General features: G+C 34.8%; 3 protein-coding genes across 3 annotated transcripts; 2 read left to right on the forward strand and 1 right to left on the reverse strand.

Annotated features, from left to right (window-relative positions):
- The first annotated feature begins 344 nt into the window (after positions 1–344).
- On the forward strand, positions 345–11,865 carry LOC109191713 (xylose isomerase). The gene is made up of 23 exons (XM_019342360.1): positions 345–887; positions 1,400–1,467; positions 2,007–2,077; positions 2,213–2,482; positions 7,834–7,914; positions 8,165–8,275; positions 8,440–8,514; positions 8,601–8,730; positions 8,823–8,914; positions 9,083–9,133; positions 9,414–9,490; positions 9,577–9,631; positions 9,735–9,836; positions 10,073–10,124; positions 10,229–10,330; positions 10,449–10,500; positions 10,587–10,666; positions 10,745–10,815; positions 10,905–10,945; positions 11,111–11,210; positions 11,318–11,389; positions 11,494–11,571; positions 11,655–11,865. Exons 1-23 carry the CDS (start codon positions 529–531, stop codon positions 11,688–11,690), a joined length of 2,226 nt encoding a protein of 741 aa, XP_019197905.1. The 5' UTR covers positions 345–528; the 3' UTR covers positions 11,691–11,865.
- A 1,413-nt stretch (positions 11,866–13,278) lies between these two features.
- Positions 13,279–15,665, forward strand: LOC109191675 (subtilisin-like protease SBT1.5). The gene has a single exon (XM_019342310.1). It carries the CDS (start codon positions 13,371–13,373, stop codon positions 15,663–15,665), a length of 2,295 nt encoding a protein of 764 aa, XP_019197855.1. The 5' UTR covers positions 13,279–13,370.
- Positions 15,666–16,140: 475 nt separating this feature from the next.
- On the reverse strand, positions 16,141–17,644 carry LOC109191676 (NAC domain-containing protein 18-like). The gene is made up of 3 exons (XM_019342311.1): positions 17,395–17,644; positions 16,998–17,290; positions 16,141–16,911 (listed from the first exon to the last, which is right to left on the reverse strand). Exons 1-3 carry the CDS (start codon positions 17,642–17,644, stop codon positions 16,141–16,143), a joined length of 1,314 nt encoding a protein of 437 aa, XP_019197856.1.
- Between the last annotated feature and the right edge of the window lie 6,125 nt (positions 17,645–23,769).

Below are 23,769 nucleotides of genomic sequence, written 5' to 3' on the forward strand. Positions count from 1 at the left end.
TTCTTTCCTTCTCATTCTTCATAATTATATTCCTCCCTAACAAATAATGGTATTTAAATTTTACCTTATTTTATTTTATTATTTTCTCACCAAATTACAATTCATTTTCTCCCTAATTCATTTCTTCCCACCAAAAGCCCAGTAAATGTTCACCCGTTGGCGCCTAAATGGTTAATATGCTCTTGCTCTAACTATCAAACAAAAATATACTGAAAAACTTGTTTTAAAAGTTCAAACACCTTCGTGATGTGCTGTCTTTTTCCTAACTCTGTTAGGGTTTATTTATCGTGGATCAAAAGCACTGCATGTCTGCATCGTTGTTAATTAATTTGAAGATAAACAATGAATTTAGATTTTTATTGCGTTTGGTAAACCATAATTGTACGAGAAGAACAGTTTGCTGACCTTTTTAGTGTCCATGAAAACTCTGGACTATTCGACTGATCTGCTCTGGTTGAGTTCATAGGGTATGATTCTATACAAAGCTGTCGCTTACTAAGCTACCATTTCAGCGATTTGCTTACTATTATGATCAGTTTCACCAAGCAGACCTTCAAGCCCGCTATCGCAATCCCCAAACCCAATTCCGCGTCAGCTTTCTCTGGCCGGGTATTGAGTTTCAGGTCCGATTTCGGATCGGAGCCCCTGAAGATTCACACGGGAGGTAGAGATTTCTGTTACCGGCTGTTCCTGCTGGATCGGAGTGGTGGTGAAATGGAGCTGGTTAGGAAATTGAGCCGAGGGTGCTTCTCAGACCCGCCGAAGGATGATCAGGAGGTTGAATTAGAGCCGGTTGAAGGCGGCGAAGATGTTTTTGATGCTGCAGTTGCGGACTCCGAGGTCCAGCCCGAACACCTTGTGATCATGGTCAATGGACTTATTGGGAGGTGATTTTGTTGATTTAAGCTTTTCAGATATATGTATTTTGTCATAATGTTTCTATGCGTAGCAGCATATGTATTTGAATGTGGTCACTCTTGTGGGTAGTCTGCAAATGTATGAATTTTTCCTTTGGTACTCTGGCATAAAAATATGGAAATTATGTCTTTGCCTGAAGGTAATGGTGTTTCATCTAGTTAGGAAGAGGAAAAAGTATGCAAAATTTCTAAGCATGCAGCTAATCAAATGGATATGAGACCATAGAGATAGTTAGCAATATAATTGGGGAGTGGATCTGCTGCTAGAAAGCCTAGAATAGTAATTTATCATTTTAGCTTGTCAATATTATTGATCTTTTGCCATCAGGCTAGCACATATCAAGAATCAATTTGATATTCTCATATGCTTTTTGAGTGGGAAATTGATCAGAAGACTTATTTTTGCTTTTGTGTGTCTTTCTTCTTCTTCTTCTTATTCTTCTTTTTAAGGTTTTTTAATCTTTCTTCCTGCTTCTTTCTAGTGCTGATGATTGGAGATATACTGCCAAACAATTTGTAAGAAGGCTCCCTGATAGAGTTGTAGTTCATTGTAAGTAAGTTGACCTTTGCTCTTGACAAAACCAATTGTTATATGATATAATTTTATTTATTTAGAGTGGAGAGAGAATGATGTCATCACAAAATGGGTGGATTTTCTGGCTGAAAGAAGTAATGACTTGGAAGAAAGAATGGGACAGTTACAGAGGGAGACACTTGACCTTGAATTGTTAGGAGTGGATGTCTAGACGAGCCACACTTGAACCCATTAGGCATTGAGGATTGCCCTACACTGGTGGGAAAACTTCAAGAGCTCAAATATAAGTAGGATGCAATGGGTTCATTTGCAATTAAATGTTAACTACTATGATGGGTTGCATTTTTCACTTTTAATATACTTGTATTATCTTTTTTGTTTTTGGTCAAACAGTGAGCCCTAATGGCATGGTTTACTTAACTTTAGATCACTAAGTGAAAATTATGTAGCTGTAATTGAGCTGGAACCACACACTACTGGCTGTAGAAATGCTAAGACAAAATCCTTGAATTTGCAGACTAAATATAATTTTGTTGCTTTTTTGGTATTATTAGGTAGTGAATGCAATCATTCACGATTAACTTTTGACGGCGTTGATCGAATGGGTGAAAGATTGGCTGAAGAGGTATTTTGCTAATAACTTGTGGTCCTCATCTTTAAGTTACTCAATTATTTTATTTGAATTTCAATTTATTGGACAGTCTACTTTGCAATGCTTATTTGGGACATATATATACACCTCTGCCTCTTTGTAGTGCAGGTGGTGGAAGTGGTTAAACGCTGGCCTGGATTGCACAAAATCTCTTTTGTTGCTCACTCTTTGGGCGGACTTGTTGCACGATATGCTATTGGGAGGTTATATGGGTCTTCCACAAAAGTTGAAGTAAAAGATTTTAATGGTTTCTGTTCAAGTGTGGATACAGATGGCGGTGTGCGTGAGAAGTTTGATGATGAAAGGATTGCCGGATTAGAGCCCATTAATTTCATAACAGTTGCTACTCCACATTTGGGTTCCAGAGGACACAAACAGGTATAAATGTTAGTTTTTTGGGTTTTGTACATCTTTTTTTGGAAGTTCTTGCTGCATCTTGCTCAATAATTTTTTTTTCTCCTGCTTTAAGTGATTTGATTTGTCCTTAGATTTCTTATTGGGGAATGATAATCCCAGAGCAAATCTTTTAGTGCCAGAGAGCTAGGTGCAATCAGAGGAACATACAAAATTGATTGCTCCAGTAACATGAAATTACTCTAGCCGTATGCATAGTCATTTTGGTACTCTTCTGTCACATTCACAAGTGACTTTTTGAATACTCTAGGTGACCTTTCAAGTCACCTTTGTGATCCTTCAATTGGCACCCATCTCACCTATAAATATAGTCACTCCCATTTGTGTACCAAGTGTGCTTGAGTGAAGACTCTCTTGTGTGCAAGGTGCTTGAGAGCTTAGAGTGATATACACTGGTGTGAGATCCTGTGTTATAGTTTGGGAGTTCCCCCCTTTGAGTTGTACCTTTCCCACCCTAAAGAAATTGCCATCTTTCTCTCTTTAATATAATTTTCTCTTTTCTTGTTCTTATATTTTGTCAATATGTTACTGTTTTTGTGTGGTTACAAATAAACCTCTACCTGAACAATATTTGGGTCACGATCCTGTTGAATTCCTAACAATAGTTCATGTGTATGAATGTATGGTGGCTCAGGCATACGTGTGAGAGATAGAGAGAGAGAGTGTGTGTTTAGCTTGAAATACTGTAACTAAATCAGCAACTTATATCTCTGCTCCTTACACCTATTATGTAAGTTACTGAAGCCAGGTTGATGTGCCTTGCTGTCTTTAATATTTACCATACTTGTTCGTTTCTAAGCATAATTGATTGTTACTTTTGATGAAGAAAGCGTAAATTGCCATCTTTCTCCAACTGTGTTCTTTATGGATCTTCAGCTGCCTCTGCTCTGTGGTCTTCCTTTGTTGGAGAAAGGAGTATCTCAAACTGCACACTGGATTGTTGGGAGATCAGGGAAGCATCTCTTCCTCACTGATAATGATGATGGAAAGCCTCCTCTTCTTCTTAGGATGGCTTATGACTCAGATGATCTCAAGTTCATGTTAGTAATAATCTTTTCTTTCCACTTCTCATTTTGGGAATGAATCAGCTGATACAACTTCCTGTACTAAATTACATTACTGATTTACTAACTTTGTCATTATCTTTACATGTAGATCAGCTTTACGTTCTTTTAAACGGCGTGTGGCATATGCGAACGCGAACTATGACCGTATCCTTTTGCTTGATTCTAATTAATCATGGAGCTAACTTCAATATAATTACATAACATTTACATTTCATGGTATTAGCAAAATTTCTCCCTTTACCAATCTTTAAGATGTTGTTGGATGGAGTACATCTTCAATCCGCCGTCAAAATGAACTTCCAAAGGTTTGTATTGTCTCCCCCCCTCCCCTCTCTCCTAAAGCTCATTTAGTTAATATGTTTATCTCAATTGATTGTTCTTTTGAATTTTTTTCTTCCTCAGTCGAACTTTCTTGTCAATGATTTGAAGTACCCACATATTGTACATGTGGAGCAAGAAAGTGCTGAAGATGTCAAGCATAAAGCGTCTTCTATTCTTGGAACAGAAACAATTGACTTAGAAGGTTTTGTTAAATCATTTCATTTGCAACCGGAATCCCTAACCCTGTCTTTTCCCCAGTTTAGTTATCTAAAGGAATTAGTATACTGAAAAAAAAATTCATGTGCTCCATAAGTTAGATAAATATTAGCTTCCCTGATATAGGTTCCTATTGCTATATCTCTATCCTTCCTCCTTCCCCCCTCCTTTTTTCTCTTTTTTCCTGCTATAATAATAATAATTATTATTATTATTTTAAAGCTTAGTCCCCATGTCTCTTGTATACCGAGTATTTTTTATTTTTCAAAAAAGCAGTAGAAATCTCCAGCCCAACTGTCATTAAAGAAATCTTGTTTTGTTGAAAGAAGTGCTTCTTTGTGTTCTGATGAGAGTTTTTGTGCAGAGGAGATGATCAGAGGCCTGACTCAAGTACCATGGGAGCGTGTTGATGTTAGCTTTCATAAAAGCAAACAAAGATATGTTGCACATAATACCATACAGGTACTTATCAACCTATGTAAGGATGTGGTTCCTAAGAACCTAGGACTAAATTTACATCACAGATGACTAAGGGATTAAATCTAGAGCAGAAATCAGATATTTGGCATTTGATTAATTGCAACTTGTGTTCATTATTATGCTGCTATTTTCTGTTCATAAAAGCAAACAAAGATATGCTGCTTATATCATGTGCCCTCCTCCTCCTCTATAATATAGGTGAAGAGCTATTGGATGAATTCGGATGGTGCTGATGTGATTCAGCATCTTATTGATAATTTCCTTCTCTAGTTGTTGATGGGTTGGGTTACTCAGCACCTTTCAGAATCCTTTCCTGATGAGTAGACAGACAGACAGACATTAGGCATAATTGCCAAACTACTTGGTGTTGAAACTTAGTGATGGATGGATGGCGTTGTATACTTTTTTTATTTTTATTTTAGTACTGCAGTCTAACTTATATATAGTATATTTGTTCAACATGATAATGTCAACATCCTTGATTGAGATGGGACTCGAACCTGAGACTTTTCTTTTAAAATGGTAACGTGTCATCAGACCACAAGATACTTGGCATGGATGGCGTTGTATATGTGCTTGTTAAAAATGAATATGGTTGATGAACTTTCATATGTGGATTACCTCATATTTCGGAGGGGGTTGTACTTGTACTGGCCCATCATATTAGTACTTAGGAATTATAAAATCAGTATCTAATTGTCGTGTCATCATTATCATTATCTATATGTCTTAAAAAGTTGGTAAAGGGTCTGATATAAACGTGGATCAAAGACCTCCCCCGATTGATAAGCTACAAGACACTAGGGGTGTAACCGAATCGAATCGAGTCGTTTAATATTCAATTTGAATTTGACTATATATTTGTATTTGTATTCGTTTAATATTTGAATATTCGTATTTGTATTCGTTTAATATTCGAATATCAAATTTGATTCGTATTCGATTTGACCAGTTTATTTGAATATTTGGATTCCACTTGAATATTTGAATTCAAAATGCCTAACTTAATTTTTTACAAAATTTTTTAATAAATTAAGATAAAATATAATAACAATTTATATTTAAATAGCATAAAATATTCGAATATATTCGAACACTATTCGAATCTAATACACTCTAATTCGTATTCATATTCAAGAAATATTCGAATGGAAAAAAGTATTTGGATTCGTATTCGAAATATTCGAATTCGAATCAACATATTCGAATTTAAATATTTTTTATTTGATTTGTTTACATCCCTACAAGACACTAATGACGAAATCTCAAGCTTATGAATCAAACTCTTTCCATTAAAATAATAATTCATGATTATATGAATTCTACAACAATATTAATTTGTTACTTTTGTAATTGTTTTATTTAATATTAACATCTAGCAATCTTTTCAAAAAATTATCATAAACACTAAAATTTTTCAATAATTTCACTATAAACTTCTCATTTATTATTTATATCTAATATTTTATTTGAATATAATATTAATTTATAAATTAATAAATATATATTTTACAAACAGTAATGCTACTCATTTTTTTTAAAAAAAAATTCCACATAATTTTTCTTTGAGAAAAGTTTTCCTTTTACAAATTAAATAATAATTTACAAAAATAATATAGGGAAAATGACACTTTTTCCCCCTGAGTTATATACTTATAACACTTTTTTCCCCTCAATTATTTAGGTAAACACATTAGCCCCCTCAATTATTCTAAAAGTGGTGCTTTTTCCCCCCTGATATATTAAATTGACATTTCTATTCTTAAAGTAAACATTTTATTTATTTTACTTCTCAAACAAATTATTGCGTATACGTAGGGATGACCACGGTTCGATTTGAACTGAACCGGACACTAAAGCAATCGAATTAAAAGTATCCGGTTATGATTCAGATCTAAAACCCAATATTTAGATGTCAATTTATTAAAATTATGTATAAAAAATTTGAATCTTGAACCGTAAACCGGCGGTTCCGGATCCGATTCGCGATTTTGAACTGTCTTTATTTTAAAATTTTAGTTTTTATTTTAAAATAGTCAAAATTCAACAATAAATGTATTTTATTTTTTTCAGTTCGGAACATGAACAGTCCGCTCCGGTTCACATTTTAATAAACTCTAAATATCGGGTTTCGATTCAAAATTGTAATTGGAATATTTCGGTTTGGTTGCTATAGTGTTTGTTTGGTTTGAACCAAATTATGGTCATAATTTGTTGGAGAAAAAAAAATAAATGAATTATTTATTTTAAGGATAAATATGTCCATTTAACATTTCAGATGAAAAAATAGCCACTTCAATAATTCAGGAGGAAAAATACTATAAGTATATAACTCAGGGGGAAAAAGTGTCATTTTTCCAATAATATATTTATAAACTCTATAGCATTGTCGAGGTAAAAAAAAAATCGAAGATATTATAGGAAAATATGTTCGAAGGATATGATTTTATATTTAAGAGTTTTTTTATGGTGGTTGAAGTTAATAACAAAAGTAATAATTACAATTTTAGAAAGAAGTATTAATTATGATATCATCGATATTGCGTATTACTTGGGAATAATTAAGTTAAGATTAGTTTGAAATATAGTAGTGTACTAGAAAATCTGAAGTGCCACATCAGGTTTGAGTCACCTTATCACCTAGAGTCCTAGATGATTTCGAATTTCAGTCAACACTCAACACGTACGTACAACATAATCCGAAAGCGAAACCCAATTCCCAAACGTTTTACCTTTGTTTTCCAATCCTCCTATTATATATAGCTTCTGTTGAGATCGTTGTGGTGCTGAGCAGAGGTTGTGTTGAACTATTCTTCCTGAATAGCAGAGATACGTCTCTATCTGGAAGTGGACTGAATCTCTATCCGTAAGCGCCTCTCTCTGCATTCTGTTTATTATAATCGGATAAATTTGCGTTCTTTAGATGTAATAATAATCATTTGTGTCGGTATAATTTGTGTCGGTTTTATTTTTATTTGTGAATTTGTGAATTAAACTCAGACTGTTTTGCAAGTAGATCAGAGAAGAAGGGTATGGCTGCTGTTTTGTATGTGTGGTTATTTGGAGAAATCATGGGTTTTTTTTTAGTAGTTTCTGTTTTTGTTTTAATTAATTCAAATGCTCTACAAAGTAGAGTTGGAAGGAATTGAGGAATTGTACTGGGTAATAGTGATATTGAAAGTTTTGGTAGAATTAATAATCAATCATTGTTATTTTTTTGTTTTGTTGCAGCACTCTCGGTTGATGATAGACATGATGGCTGGGAAGGTCTTGTTTCTCCTTTTTTGCTTGAATGTGATCTCAAATATAGTGGTAAAGAATCTTCTGAGTCTTCAATTTCGTATCTATTGGAGCAAAACAAACAGACTTTTATGTTGAAAGCTTATTCATTCAATTATTGTTTTGATCCTTATTTTGGTTCTGCTATGTGTCTGTATAAGGAATTATGAATCTTAAGTGCTGGTTTTCTAGGTTGTTATTAGGGACTGAAGTGGTATCAGTGCATCACTAAGACATTCAGGTGTTGTTTATAGCCCTTTCATTAAGTTTATCTTTGATGCAGATGGCTGCTGGTCCACCAACATGCCCTGCAGATATTAATAGTGATTGTGCAAGTGGCTCAGGTGAATGGGAAGGTGAATTCTTCCCTGGAATTCCCAAGATTAAATATGAGGTGAAAAATATATAATATTTCTTGCCTTATTGTATCATGAAAAAAAAAGCTTTCTTTCCCCTTGTGAAAAATTTCAGGATTTCCACAAATGTCTATTTTGGCTGCTGCGAAATTGCAATTTTTATCGCTGATACTGTTACATGCTTCCTTAATTGTTTATATAGGGTCCTTCTAGTAAGAACCCACTGTCTTTTAAATGGTACAACGCTGAGGAGGAGATTCTTGGGAAAAAGATGAAGGTAGGTGATTGGAATTCCTTTTAACTTTTTGGTTCAATATTGTACTCTAATTGTACTCTAACTACATTTTTTCTTCTTATAAATAGGATTGGATGAGGTTTAGTGTTGCATTTTGGCATACATTCCGTGGCACAGGTTCTGATCCATTTGGTGCACCTACGAAATTATGGCCATGGGAAGATGGCACTAACTCCCTGGCGATGGCTAAGAGGAGGAGTAAGAAATGCCATTTAACTTAGTTTAGTTAGGTGAGCAACTCTAGTTGTTTAGTCTTTACTCATTGTCCTTGTGTTAATGGTTGGTTTCAGTGAGAGCAAACTTTGAGTTACTAGACAAGCTTGGAGTGTCTCTGTGGTGCTTTCACGACAGAGACATTGCTCCTGACGGCAAAACACTAGAGGTAAGCCCTGTAAATATCATTCTATTTGTCAAATTTCTTTTGTACTTTGTACTTTAAAGTTGTGTGCTTGAATAACTGGGTTAAGGTAATTGTTCCAATGTAAGGTGTGTATGTAATACTTTGTTCTTTTGTTTTTGATGCATCTTTGCTTGTATATATGTATTGCAGGAGGCCAATGCAAACTTGGACGAAGTGGTAGCACTTGCTAAAGAGCTTCAGGTAGTTAGGAACTCTCGAAAGAATTGTGTTTGAAGTGTTATGACTTTTTTTTTTTTTTTTTTTTTTTTTTTTTTTTGCTTGTTTGGTACACTGCATAATTGGTGCTAACCTTTCTTTTGAAATCCTCCAATGTTGAGGCTTATAAAATGACCCTCTTTTAAAAAAAATTCAATTTTGGCAAAACAAGCACTTATATGTAATCTCTTAAAATGGATCCTGTATATGCTTTTTTGCCTATTGCTATTAGTTCACTTATAATGTTTGTCTCGAAACATTTCAGGGTTCAAAGATCCGGCCTTTATGGGGTACAAGTCAGTTGTTTGTGCATCCACGATACATGCATGGTGGTGCAACTAGGTTTGTTGTGCCTTGTTTGAACTAGTGTGATTATCATATGTATTTTACAACCCTTTGCTCATTGTTTCTGGTTTGAGAATTTTCAGCTCTGAATTAGGAGTATATGTCTACGCTGCAGCACAAGTCAAGAAGGCTATGGAGGTTAGCACTCCAGCTCTTTTATATATATATACAAAATTTTATAAGTTGGATTTTTGTAATGTATATTATGCACTGTATTTATGCTACTTTATGTGAATTGCAGGTTACACATTACCTTGGTGGTGAGAATTATGTTTTCTGGGGTGGCCGAGAGGGTTATCAGAGTCTTTTGAACACAGACATGGAAAGGGAGCTGAACCATTTGGTAAGGCTACCAAATAAAACTTGAAGTTACAACCTAATGTTTTTCGTCTTTCAATAAATGCAGAACATATGCTAATGAGATTTGGCATGTCAAAATACTCAATACTCAATGATTTGCACATTATAAATAAACCATTTATCTAGGAGAAGTTGGTACAAAGTGTTTTATTGCTTGGGCATAAATGGCTTCGTAATGTGTTTTATCTATTGAAAATTTGTGGTTTTAACTCGTGACAGGCAAGATTCATGGAAGCTGCTGTTGCTTATAAGAAAAAGATTGGATTTAAAGGTATTTCCATGTCCTTAATTCTCCCCACTTAAATGAGTCATCTGCTCTCTCTCTCTCTCTATATATAAACCAATTGGGTTTCATTGAATGACCTTTTTTCCCAGGAACATTGTTCATTGAGCCTAAGCCTCAGGAACCTACCAAGCATCAGTATGACTGGGATGCTGCTACAACTGCTAATTTCTTGCGGAAAAATGGGCTTATAGGTTATTATTGCCTTTTATAAATTGAATGTTGTTATTGCCTTTTGAATTGGTGTTTATTCGGGTAGTTGAGTTACATGGCCTTCCTCTAATAGTGAAAGGGATTAAATATTGAATGCAGATGAGTTCAAATTGAATATTGAATGCAACCATGCCACTCTGTCTGGTCACAGGTTTGTGCCATTCTGTTCCTGACCATTTTTTAACGAGCTTATCAAAGTAGTCTGTGCTCGTATTCATACTTCCATTTGCATTGCAGTTGCCATCATGAAGTTGAGACAGCAAGGATTAATGGTTTGCTAGGAAATATTGATGCAAACAGCGGCGATCCCCAAACTGGTATATATAGGATCAGAACTAACTTTAAACTATGGTTTTACTTCTTACTGACTGTCATAAATTTATGCAATACTGCAGGCTGGGATACAGATCAGTTCCCAATGGATGTAGCAGAAGCAACTCTCGTTATGCTCTCTGTTATTAAAAATGTATGTATGTCTAAAGATGTGTTGTTTATATTGTTCTGGATTTCGTGGGGGAAGATAATGAATGTTGTTTTGCTGTGCTTCAACCTCAGGGTGGGCTCGCACCAGGAGGATTCAACTTTGATGCCAAATTGTTAGTTCCCTTTTGCTCTTCATAATTTAGTGTTTCAATCATCACTCGTGTAAAACCTTTTACTGAAACCAAACCAAACATATTATCATGTTAAAGCATTAGAAGGTGTGATTCATTGTAGTATGAGTGACCTATTGACGATGATGTTTTGTTGTAATATGATAGGCGGAGGGAGAGCACAGATGTTGAAGACATCTTTATCGCTCATATTGGTGGTATGGATACCCTGGCCCGTGGCCTCCGAAGCGCTGCAAAGCTGATCGAGGTCTGCTGATTTCCATTTAATTCCTTCCTTATTAGCAATGATCTCACTTACTCCTACCAATTGGATGGGTTTCTAAAATCTGCTATTATATGTATATTGGAAAACAGGATGGTTCTCTGAAGGAACTTGTTCGCAAGAGGTACCAAAGTTTTGACTCTGAGCTTGGTGCTGCCATTGAGGTATTGCATCTCCTCGACTTATTCATCTTTGTAGGAGAGCCTGCTGTTTTAACTTCTAATGCGCAATAAAACGTTACGGGTTTCCTTTGATTAATTTATTATAGGGTGGAAAGGCTGATTTTGAACTTCTGGAGAAGAAAGCTTTGGAATGGGGAGAACCCAAAGTCCCTTCTGCCAAACAGGTAAGGATGCCGGCGATAGATATATAAAGTTGTTGTCTTTTTTGCACAGTAAACTGAAGGGCTGTTGTTTTTGCGCATTACAGGAACTCGCTGAGATGATCCTGCAATCTGCACTGTAGAAGAGAAGAGAAGAGACCCATCGCCATGTTTAGCAATTAGTATTAGTATTAGCTTTCCTATTAGCCATAATGACAGACAAGACAGTGTTTTAGTGTCGCATTCGTAAATGGTTAATCAAATACTCTACTTTCTACTCTAATAAATTATACCCCTATATTATATTTTACGCCAAAATATATGTGCAGTATTGTGGAAGGAGCTGAGCCCCTCGTACTAATACTAATATTAATACAACACACTTTCATTTTAACTAAAAAGTATAAATTCGGGCAATGAGATTTGTGGAACGAACGAATCATGCCTGTGTAACATTATAGTATTACGATTCTATATTATTGATCATGAATTGATGAATAATAATATCATAAGATCCAATAATATCATAAAATTCATGGCCATCGCCAATAACTGTTTCTAATATCATAAAATTCATGGATCGCCAATAACTGTTTCTAATATCATAAAATTCATGGCCATCGCCAATAACTGTTTCTAGAAGGTGAAAATGAAAGAGTAAATAATGATTTCTAAAACATAAACGCTATATGTTAATAAAAAATTATTATGCGTGAATACAATAATTGAGTATGTTAATAAGAAATTATAATATGTAAATGAAATAATTGGGGGTTTTGTTCGCTTGCTTTATATTCAATATATTGGGTATGTTTTGTTTTAATTAAAAATAAAAAAAATTGTACTTTTTTATTTAGAATAATTGTCATTACAATTTTAATATAATTCAGAGATAAAATTACAACATCAATAATAATTTAAGATGAAAATTAAATATAACCCGTGCTTAGACAAATTTCACAAACTTAAGGACGAAAAATGTGTAGGGGCAAATGATAAATGTCAGACTGTAAAGGTTGCATGGTCGAGGAAGGTTAGGTTAGCAGGTAGCGAGCGGTGAAGTCAATTAATATGTTATGTCTGCAGCCACATGATAAAACTCAGACATCATTTACTCCATCCATTTTTTCTGACATTGTTTTATACTTTTGGCCCTATTTCTTACTTTGCATTTAATTTTCTTGTGTTTACAGTTAAAATTATTCATTATTAAACTTGGCAATGTTGCATTAAACTTTTACTTTCTGATAACGATTTCACTCTGCTTACTGTATCCGTATACACCAAAAAGTGTTTGTCAAACATCGTACACTCCACTAACCAACCGACAAAATCTTCACTTTTAACAACCTGTGACCTGTCCATACCCACACGTTAGTCGCTCAACAGTTGCTGTAAAGATTCAAAATTACAATCCTTTTTTTTTTTCTTTTTAAAATTATATTTCTTATAAATTCTACATCTCTATACTCATAAGAAGATAAATTGAGTATCTAAATTATACCCTAACTATTTTTTGAGCAAAATGTGCTCAAACGATCATATTCTTTGTGCACAAGAAGCTCAACCTCAATCTTAAATTAAACTAAAATTGTGGAGTCCATCTTTAGATTGTCTAAGGGGTTTAAACTTTAAACTCTGGTTCTAGGTTGAAAGTGTGTTTTTAATATTTTGTTTTAAGAAAATAGGGTTTACCTTAATTTTTGTTAGTTGGCCTTTATTCCAATCCATTTATGTTACTTTCTAGCTAGCCCTTCACCCTATATGTTCATGCTTTGAAAAGAGTGATTCAGGTGCAAGTTTGAGTTTTAGAGTCTTCAAAAATGATGGTGGCTAGTAGCACATGTTTTCTCATGATTTTACTGTCGTCTCTCATGTTCTCCACTGTTCTTTCACAAATCAATGGAGCATCCTCAAATTTTACGAGAAAGCAAACATTTATAGTTCTTGTTGACCCTCACTCCAAGCCCTATCCTTTTGTTTCTCATGAAAATTGGTATTCTTCCCTTATCTCCATATCCTCTGCACCTATCCATGTTTACAACAATCTGTTTCATGGGTTTTCTGCCCGGCTTACGTTGGAAAATGCCAAATATGTGGAAAACAGTGATGGAGTTTTGGGTGTGTTTCAAGATTCTGTTTTGCAGCTGCACACCACAAGATCACCATCTTTTCTTGGGCTTCATCACTTGGAATCTCTGTTTGTCAACTCCACGTCTTCTGATGTTGTGATTGGTTTGATCGATACCGGAATATGGCCGGAAAGCGAGAGCTTTTCCGACGAGGGATTCGGTGACATTCCGAGTCGTTGGAAGGGAGAGTGTGAAGAAGGCGTGGGATTCAACGCTTCAAATTGCAATAAGAAGTTGATAGGGGCCAGATACTTTGTGGGTGGCTATGAAGAAGGTGAATCATTTGCCGGTGAATACCGGTCGCCCAGAGATTCCGACGGTCACGGTACCCATGTTGCTTCCATTGCCGCCGGCGCTCCGGTGCCGGACGCCGGGTTTTTCGGGTTTGCCGGCGGGTTGGCGAGGGGAATGGCTCCGGGAGCCAGAATTTCGATTTATAAGGTTTGTTGGGCTTCCGGTTGTTTAATGTCCGACGTTGTTGCTGCATTTGATAAAGCCGTTTCCGACGGTGTTGATATTATTTCATACTCTCTAGGATTATCCCAACTGCCATTTTACCTTGATTTCTTAGCAATAGCAGCGTTCCGTGCGGTCCAACGAGGTGTACTCGTCGTGGCATCCGCCGGTAACGAAGGACCGTTAACCGGAAGCATCACGAACGCGCCGCCGTGGATTCTGACAGTCGGCGCCGGCACTCTTGACCGGAGATTCCCAGCTCTCGTTCATCTCGGAAATGGCCAAATATTGTCAGGCGAATCTGTCACCTTATCAACCCGATCCATATTGGGTCGTTATCCACTCCAACTCCATCTCTTACGTAACGTCACATCTTCTTCAAGTTTTGATTTCTCCCGCCAAGACATCGTCGGAAAAATCGTCCTCTGCATGCTCCATAAACATGTCCCACGGTTGTCCCTCGGCATGTTCCTTAAAAAGGCCGGAGCTTTAGCCATGTTAATCTCCCATGGTGAAATTGACCCGGAAGGCCTTATCTCGGAGCCCCATGAAATACCCACCATCACAATTGGTGTGGCAGAAGCCCAGATGGCAGCAGATTACATACTGGCCAATGAAAATCCGGTGGCCGCCATTTCTTCCGGTGGAACAGTTTCCAAGCATGCAAGATCTGCCCCTACAGTCGCCTCCTTCTCGTCAAGAGGACCCAATTCTATGGTCCCTGCAATTTTAAAGCCTGATATTATCGCCCCAGGGGTTAATATCTTAGCGGCTTGGACCGGCGCCGTAGGGCCATCCGGGATCGCGTCTGATGATCGGCGGTCGAGCTTCAATATTTTATCCGGCACGTCCATGGCGTGCCCTCATGTGGCCGGAATCGGGGCGTTGATTAAATCGGTGCACCCAAATTGGGGTCCGAGTGAAATCAAATCTGCCTTGATGGCTACCGCCTCAATTCAAGAATCATTTTATCACAAATCGATCCATTTTTCGCCAATTCAAGACGAGTCTACAAATAATACAAGTAACCCGTTTGTTATGGGAGTGGGACATATACATCCCAAACGTGCCATGGATCCACATTTGGTCTTCGACACTACACACCAAGACTATATACATTTTTTTTGCAAATTGAACTATACAAAAAAACAGATCAAAATCATAACGGGCAAATCAAATATATTTTGTTCAAATTCAGACAACGATGACTTGAATTATCCGGCCATCATCGTGGATGAAGAGGTAGCACGAGGCGGAGTTGCATTGGTACGGAGGTTGAAGAAGGTTTCTGAAGGAGTTGAAGAGTACGAGGGCAAAGTGGTTGGACCAAGAGGATATTATAGGATGAATGTGAGGCCTAAGAGGTTAAAATTTCATAGAATAGGGGAAAGATTGAAATTTACAGTAAATTTGAAGGGGCAAAGTAGGAATAGGAGGGATTTGTGGGTAGGGGCCATAATATGGAGGGAGAGAGTGCAAAGACATAAGGGGGTTAGGTGTCCCATAATTATCTACCCTACAAATGCATAGCATGTAATTAAATTTAATTAATTTGTTGAAAAATGCTAGCTTCTATTTAATTTCATTTTAATTAATGAGGACTAAACTATTCCAATCTTGCATGTTTTGAATTTTTCAAATAATATTTCATTATCTAGATTTTCCAATAAAATAAATGTGAAAGTCTAAAAATCAAGAAATCCTAACTTATAAATTTAAATCAAGAAATTTTGATCTAATAATCAGGTAACACCAAAATATACATACATACACAAATTTATACATAAGAAGATATAAACCATTCAATATAAATAAATCTAATATAAAAATATAACAAAAGAATTGAATATCATCCGAACTATATATATTAGTATGACAACAAAGAGTTTGTATATATGTTTTCCATAGTTGTCTCTCCACTAATAACTAAAAAAAAAAAAAAAAACTATTAGTAGTAGTTGGATCTATCATGGATGGAGGAGTACGTCTTGGTCTACCATCTAAGCTAAGCTAGGAACTGATTAGTATCGTATTCTTCTTCTTCATCATCATAATGAGCAGCAGTCTGAGCCTGAGCCTGTGTGGTGGTGGGTTGTGGCGCTTGCGAGTAGTTGTGGTGGTGATGATTATTAGTATTATTTCCATTGATGGTGGGGTGTGGTAGTGCTTCCATTAATTCCGAGTTGTGGTGCTGATAATAAGAATGATGATTTCCATTGAAGCTGGGGTGTAGTGCTTGAGCTTGCCAGTTGTGGTACTGATGATGATAAGGAAGACAATGAAGATTATTTGCTGCATTGATGCTGGGTTGAGCTGAGGTACTTGTGCAGCTTGAAAAGTAGTAGCTAGTAGTGTTTTCAATATGGCAATAATTCTCTATAAAATTATTATTATGATGATGAAACACATTATTATCCTCCTGCTGCTGCTTCTGATTATGATGGATAATATTGGTCGTCTGAGGAGGTGGAAGCAGTTGGTTCCACATTATATGTGAAGGAGAATGGTATGGAGGTGCAGTAGCAATAGCATCTGGAGGAGCTATGTGATGATGATAAGATGATGATAAGGCCGCCATTTCAAGGTGGTTTTGATGGCTAGTGTTAGAGCCGCCGCCGCACACATTCTCCGGGACATCATCATCATTTTCAACAACATCCTTATCCTTATCCTCGTCCTCCTCGAGCTTCTGTTTCCCCTTGCTGCTGGGATTATTATTCTTGCTGTTCAACTTATCATTCTTATTGTAAATCCTACACAGCACCCAGTCGTCCAACTATATAATGCACATCAAACAATTGTTAATTACCATTAAATTATAAATTAAAATAATTAAAGATGATGGGTTGAATTACTACATACTCTCATTTCATCCAGACTCCTATCACATTGTGGACCATTCTCCACTCTATACTCATGCATTATCCAAGGGGTTTTATCGCCATTGGGTGGCTTGCTCTCATAGAAAACCAAAGCCTTTCTACACCCAACTTTATTATTTGTCTCAGACTCTAATATATCCTTATCGGCGCCAGTAGCTTTCCAGTATCCGTTCCCCGCTGCCCGGTTCGGTCGCTGCCCATTCCTGTACTTGCGGTTTCTTGGAGTGAAGAAGTACCATTCTTTATTTACGCAAGAATCCTTAAACTTCGCCTCTGCCGCATGCATATATGTAATATAATTATATATATTACAATAAATATATACAAATTATTAAATTAAATGGTATATATATATATTATAAATATAAATTACTCACGACAAAGTGTTTCAGGATTGTATTCGTAAAGGTTGACATCATTGATCTTGTTACGAGGTAGGCGCAGATTATTGACCTTCTTGTAAAGGTATTCAAGAATGAGCTCCTGGTCGGTGGGGTTAAAGATATAACCAGGTGGCAGATGTCGGAAGAACACTTCATCGCTGATCTGTCCTAGAAAAAGTTCAATGTTGTCAATGGAGTATTGCTCAACATCGCCTGAAACGGAGCTTATGGGTTCAATAGCCATTACTAGCTATAGAGTTTTAGGCAGTGGATCGATCGGAAAAAGATAGATCACACAAACTACACGCTGCTGAAATTGTTTTGACCTCAACCCGATGATATATATAGTTAATATAAAGACTATGTAGCGACAAAACTCTAGTTCTTGTGTTTTACATGAGATAGAATTCGATAATTTCGAATCAAAGATTTTTGTTTCATTATCCATCTTTACTAGTTGAAAAATATTAATTAGAAATAAATATTTTATTTGAATTTAAAATATATATATATATATATATATATATATATATATATATATATATATATATATATATATATATATAGCTCTGAAATAGATAATTGAATTATGATTTATGTGTAAAGATTAAATAAACAAAAATTAAATTTGGGTTATACCCGATGCAAATTGACATAAGGTCAATCGGCACCTTATACATGTAATACCAAGTGGCTTGTGGTCCACTGGTATCGGATTGCTCCCCTATGTGGGAGGTTTAGGTTTTGAACCTTGTTATAGGCGTAGTTTGTATGGGTATCCCCTTTCCTTTGTAATAACCTTATACATGTAAAAAAAAAAAAAATTGATTGAATTATAATTTGTATGTGAAGATTATTAGTATTATTATTTTGCTAATGTAGTACATTATTAACAACAACAAAAAGTAAAAAAGTATATAAATTTTAAGGGACATTTGACACAATGAAAAGTGCATGCCCACAAAAAGTTTTAAACTTTTTATATTGTGTTGGATGCAAAAGACATTTAATTTATAATGATCATAACCCTTGACCAAAACAAAACATAAAGCAAAGGACAATGTATTTCATTATTTAGGCTAAATATACAAATATGGACAGAAATAAAAGGTATTATTTTAAAATAGCGTTTGGCTACACATAGGCGGCATAGCTATTTGTTAAATACTTAAATTAACAGTTGAATTGAAAATTAAACGATAATATTGACCAAACAAGAAAAATACAGGAGTCAATGGTCAGTGTATTATGGGTTGAATATCCATTACTAGTGTATTATGGCAAACTCTAGTTGTTGTATTTTACATGGGATATAATTCGATAATTTCGAATCAAAGATTTTAGTTTCATTATGGATCTATAGTAGTTGAAAAATATTAATTAGAGATAAATATTTTATTTGAATTTTTTTTAAAGTTAATATTATTTATATCTATTTTATATTATTAAATTTAAGTCTACAACTAATTATTTCATGTGTATTATATCAGTGGGCCTTTAGGGTTGGGGTTCAGCATTTTTTTTTGGAAGAATGTGTATTATATCTGTCAGTATATTATGCAAATGCGAATATAAATCTTTAAAAAAAAAAAAAAAAAAAAAAAACCCCTCATACAGAAGATAAATAATTGCAGACATGATCAATAATTAGAGATGATAGTTGATAGATAAATATAAATCAAACTAAATCACAGATAAGGAATAGCAAAGAGATTACAGGAAATAAAAATGAGATAAATCTAAGGTAATATTTGAGAGGACTAGTACCTAGTATAATATTACATAGTTATATTGATTGTAAAAAAGAAGTTTGAATTATAATTTTTGTATAATGATTAAATAAAAAAAATTGGTATATTAACAAAAAATAAATAAACTGCAAATATGGTAACATTTGACAATTGTACCAACTATTTCGTTATCAATTAAACATTTTATATATTTGTCAAGGACCTTGTGGTCTGGTAACAGTGTAACACTATTGGAAATTATGGAATTTTTGACTGTCGATCCTCGTTGTTGGATTTCATCGTATGTGTGCACCTCGTTATGGCCTAGTGTGCACTTTTTGTTCATGTGATATGTGTGTGCATTGTAAACTTGACGTGTTCGTGCTATAGTACATATCCGTGTGCATTTGTTTGTACTGGTGCATGATGTGTATGTGGGTACTTCAATATAATGTGAACGTGTGCACAAATAATGTAATTTTAGAGTGTGTTAAGTGGTGTCATTCTATAATGTACACGATGTTGTGCATGAATGCACACCGTCACATAGAGCACTTCACAACACCTCATTTTAATGTCTGTCTACTCCACGTGTTTGTCTCTCTAAATGATTAAAGCATCCAACATTAACAAAACAATTAAATTTTCTTATATTTAATAATAATAATAATAATAATAATAATAATAATTTATTACTTAAATGAAATTATTTAATAATTTAGAAACTCCTATTTTGTCGTTAACTTACCTATTTGGACGGGATTTTAGAATTTTTAATTTCTTGAATTGATTTGCCCCTTAATTAACATTTATAAGGATTTTGATTATATTGTTGATCATGCGCATCAATTTAAAGTGTTGACTTTTAATTATAGTAGTTGATCTCTTTTTTTTTTTCTTTTTTTCTTTTTTTATGACTAAGATTTGTCTATAATTTTTATAGTAGTTGAATTAAAAATTATGATAGGATAATTCTCAATTTGAAAGTAGAGTAAAAATGTCAAATGGGCTGGATTGTAATAGTCGAATAGGAACAAGCTTAAGTATTATTTCGAATGGGCCGGGGCTAGCTAGTATATATATATATATATATATATATATATCATTTCATAAATATTGAAACTATTACTTATAATCCTATCCTTATTACTCCATATATAACTTAAATTGGTAAGAGTCTTAAGATTGATAAGAATTTTAAATATAATTAAGAATAATTATAAATTCCGATCGGACAATTAATATATCATGAACACATTTGGAGTAATTGAGTAAATACCGGCAGAGGTCCTCCGACTTTGATGGCATTGTCACTTTTAGTCCTCAACTTTTAAATTAACCACTTTAGGTCCTCTTACTTTTTGTTTCTAGTCATCTATGGTCCTTTCGTTAAACTTGACCATCTAATGCCGTTTTCTAAAAGATAATTCAGTCCTTTCATAATTAATTTATTAATTATTATGTTTAATTTCCTCATCAAAATAGTCAAATAATGGTTTCTCCAGCTATGAACGTGTACAAAACCAGCTAATTAATCAAAATGGCGTACAAAAGCTGGTACGAAGGTTGTGCCAAAACGACGTCGGGATATCTCGGTATGACTCGGCAAACATAATAATTAATAAATTAATTATGAAAGGACTGAATTATCCTTGAAAAAACGGCATTAGATTGTCAAGTTTAACGGAAGGACCATAGATGGCTAGAAACAAAAAGTAAGAGGACTAAGAGTGGTTGATTTAAAAGTTGAGGACTAAAGGTGGCAGTGCCACCAAAGTCAGAGGACCTCCCCTAGTATTTACTCACACATTTGAATTGATCATGACATTCAATTAATTAAAAGGTAATTCAAATTAATATTCAATTCAATACAAACATTTACAGTATATATATTTAGCAATCATATAATATCTATAATTAATTGATAAATGAACACGAACTGTAAACTCAACGAACATAAAAAATTCAATCTAGTAGTATGCAAACTGATCTGAGGATAACCAAACATTAGGCCGTTTTCGATCGCTAATTAATTAATACTCTAATGAATACTACGTAAGATCGGAGCGCTAGTTGGTGCTAAGGTATTCCGGCAATATATCCGTCGTGATGTCCGTTAAGTTTATGCCTAGAGAAACGTAACGTACTAACGGAAGAAGCGCCGGCGAGGGAACAGTGTGCCGCCGTCCTGACGCTCTCTATCAACGCCTCGGTGCGACCCTCCTCCGACAGTATCTGCGACAGTTGCTCGGAACTGATGACCAGATTCACCTTCCACACTCCGCCGCTGTTGTATCTCGGAAAAACTTCGGCAGCTCCCACGTTATTGTTATTGTAATAATCGCACGGCTCCCTGTGATTGCGATATCCCCTGGGCCTGGTAGTAACGCCGTAAGTGCTATAATCATCGGGAAGCTCTAAACCTCTGCCCATCATTGTGTTACTCATCTCCTCCGTTTTCTCACCGTTATCACTCACGCCAAACCCTCTGGACATGCAGTTTCCCATTTTCACATTTAATTTGCTCGCTATAGCTTAAAGCTGATCGAGGCGGGCGTGATATGATGAACCGTACGTGATCGTCGGATATATATATTATTTGACTTTCCCCTTTCAAACAAAAATAATTTTGATTGATTGGTGGCTAATATATACGGAGTATATATTTACAATATTCGCATTCAATTTTTATCTATAGAATTTATATTAAATATGGTAGTGCCACCTCATAATATACCACAACTAGTCTCTGTGTACTCGTGATGTAACATTTTATGGGTGCATGAATGCACAAATTTTGACCTATTCTAAAGCACATTAACTTCTTTTTTTTTTTCTTTTTTTTTTTGGTCCGGGGGCGGGGGGGGGGGGGGGGGGGGGGGGGGTTGTAAAATCTTTACTTTTTGGAGGGACAAAAATAAGTATTCATTCTTTCCTTTCCTTCTACCAGGGTGAAGAATCAAAGAGAGCCTTAGCAATGAAGTTCTAAAAATACTTATAATGTATCAGTGTTCAAGGAATGTAACGTTATATATATTAAAAAACATAATAAGTAATTAGTTCAAGAAATGTTTCATTACATGCATGTTATTATCATGTCGATCTTTTTTTATTATAGTAAGATATATATATTTTTGAATGTTGATAGAGACCAACTAAATGACATAAGTTTGAGGCTTTATGATATGTATAAAAGAAAATAAATAATTGGTGCCTTGGTAATTTAATTAGTAGAATGTCTAAAAAAAAATGAATCATATGTAATTAGAGGATAATTGACTAAATATTAATATAAGGAAATTATGTATATTATAATATATCATTACCTTGTATAGTTAGAATAATTTTAGTAACTTAATTATTATATATGTGACAGTAATTTAATATAAATAAATCCATTGCATATGAATATCAGGAATCATTTTTGGAGTTTGCCGTGACTCGAATACGATTAAGAGTTAAAAATTTGCTAGAAAGGTTCCCTATCTAGGGTGGTAACACTCTATACATAAAATGTTGGAATTCTTTTTTTTAAAGTAAATTATTTGAAGCTTTAATGGTAAAGTTGTAAGATGGGGTATAGTGGTAGACCGAGTAGTGTAGGGTAGGAAAGAAAATAACAGGCACCGAAGGCCGTGCCGCAAGGGATAACAGCTAGCGAGTGGATCACTTTTGGGGAAAATGTAAGTACTTAGTCCAATGAGATAGACAAAAGTTAAAAAGGATGTGATAGCTATAATTGTCACGGCCGATTTACAATTTTACAAAGTCAAAAGTGGTATCATTTACTACATTAAATTGTCTTATTCAAACTTATCCCAAACTGCTTCCCCTCACTTGCAAAGTATACTGTGGATTACTGTTAAAAGTAAGGTTATTTTTAATGCATTATAAAACAACAATTCATTAAATAATGTATTTATAATATATTAAACATGAACATGTATTTTTAGTATAATAATTACACTCCCTACCCCTCAACGCAAATCCTTATTTCTGTGTCTTGAGTTATGAAATTTTGCACTTCATCATTTCGATTCAAGATCCATAATGCTATTGCAAGAACAAATAGAAAGGCTTGGAACAAAGCCCCCAACATGAAAGACCAATAAAAACTAGCCCATAATGTAATGTGGCCTGTTATTGAAATTGCCCTTCAACGCAAGAACAAATAAAAAGGCTTGGAACAAAGACCGCAACATGGAAGACCAATAAAAACTAGCCCATATTGTAATGTGGCCTGTTATTGAATTGAGGGCAAATTTGACTATGGACCATGGTCCATGTAGTAATGTGATAGATAAAGTAAATATCATTCTAATCACATTTTAGTTTCATTTGATATATTACTCTATTTTTTAATTTCATTTTCCATACTCACAGTTTTATTATAGCAATACCAAAGTATCATTTTAATTCTACGTACAATTTCATTTGACAATATACATTATTGTAGTTTCATTTTCCACACACTACTTTCTCAACCTACTGAAACACAAAGAGCCAATAACACCTCCGCTGAGGCTTAAACTCACAACCTTCCAAATGGAAGTCCAACCCGGATACCATTAGACCACATAGTCCTGGTTCCACACACTAGTTTAATTATAATAATGTTAAAATATTGTTTTAATTACAT

This window comes from Ipomoea nil, unplaced genomic scaffold (genome assembly GCF_001879475.1).
Source record: "Ipomoea nil cultivar Tokyo-kokei standard unplaced genomic scaffold, Asagao_1.1 scaffold1719, whole genome shotgun sequence".
Taxonomy (NCBI): Eukaryota; Viridiplantae; Streptophyta; class Magnoliopsida; order Solanales; family Convolvulaceae; genus Ipomoea; species Ipomoea nil.

Coding starts and splice junctions, on each gene's coding strand:
- LOC109191713 (XM_019342360.1), top strand. CDS start 529: ATGATCAGTTTCACCAAGCAGACCTTCAAGCCCGCTATCGCAATCCCC. Junction 8,731..8,822: donor GGCGATGGCTAAGAGGAGGA/GTAAGAAATGCC, acceptor GGTTGGTTTCAG/TGAGAGCAAACTTTGAGTTA. Junction 10,816..10,904: donor TGCTCTCTGTTATTAAAAAT/GTATGTATGTCT, acceptor CTTCAACCTCAG/GGTGGGCTCGCACCAGGAGG.
- LOC109191675 (XM_019342310.1), top strand. CDS start 13,371: ATGATGGTGGCTAGTAGCACATGTTTTCTCATGATTTTACTGTCGTCT.
- LOC109191676 (XM_019342311.1), bottom strand. CDS start 17,644: ATGGCTATTGAACCCATAAGCTCCGTTTCAGGCGATGTTGAGCAATAC. Junction 17,291..17,394: donor CAATCCTGAAACACTTTGTC/GTGAGTAATTTA, acceptor TGCATGCGGCAG/AGGCGAAGTTTAAGGATTCT. Junction 16,912..16,997: donor GGAGTCTGGATGAAATGAGA/GTATGTAGTAAT, acceptor TGCATTATATAG/TTGGACGACTGGGTGCTGTG.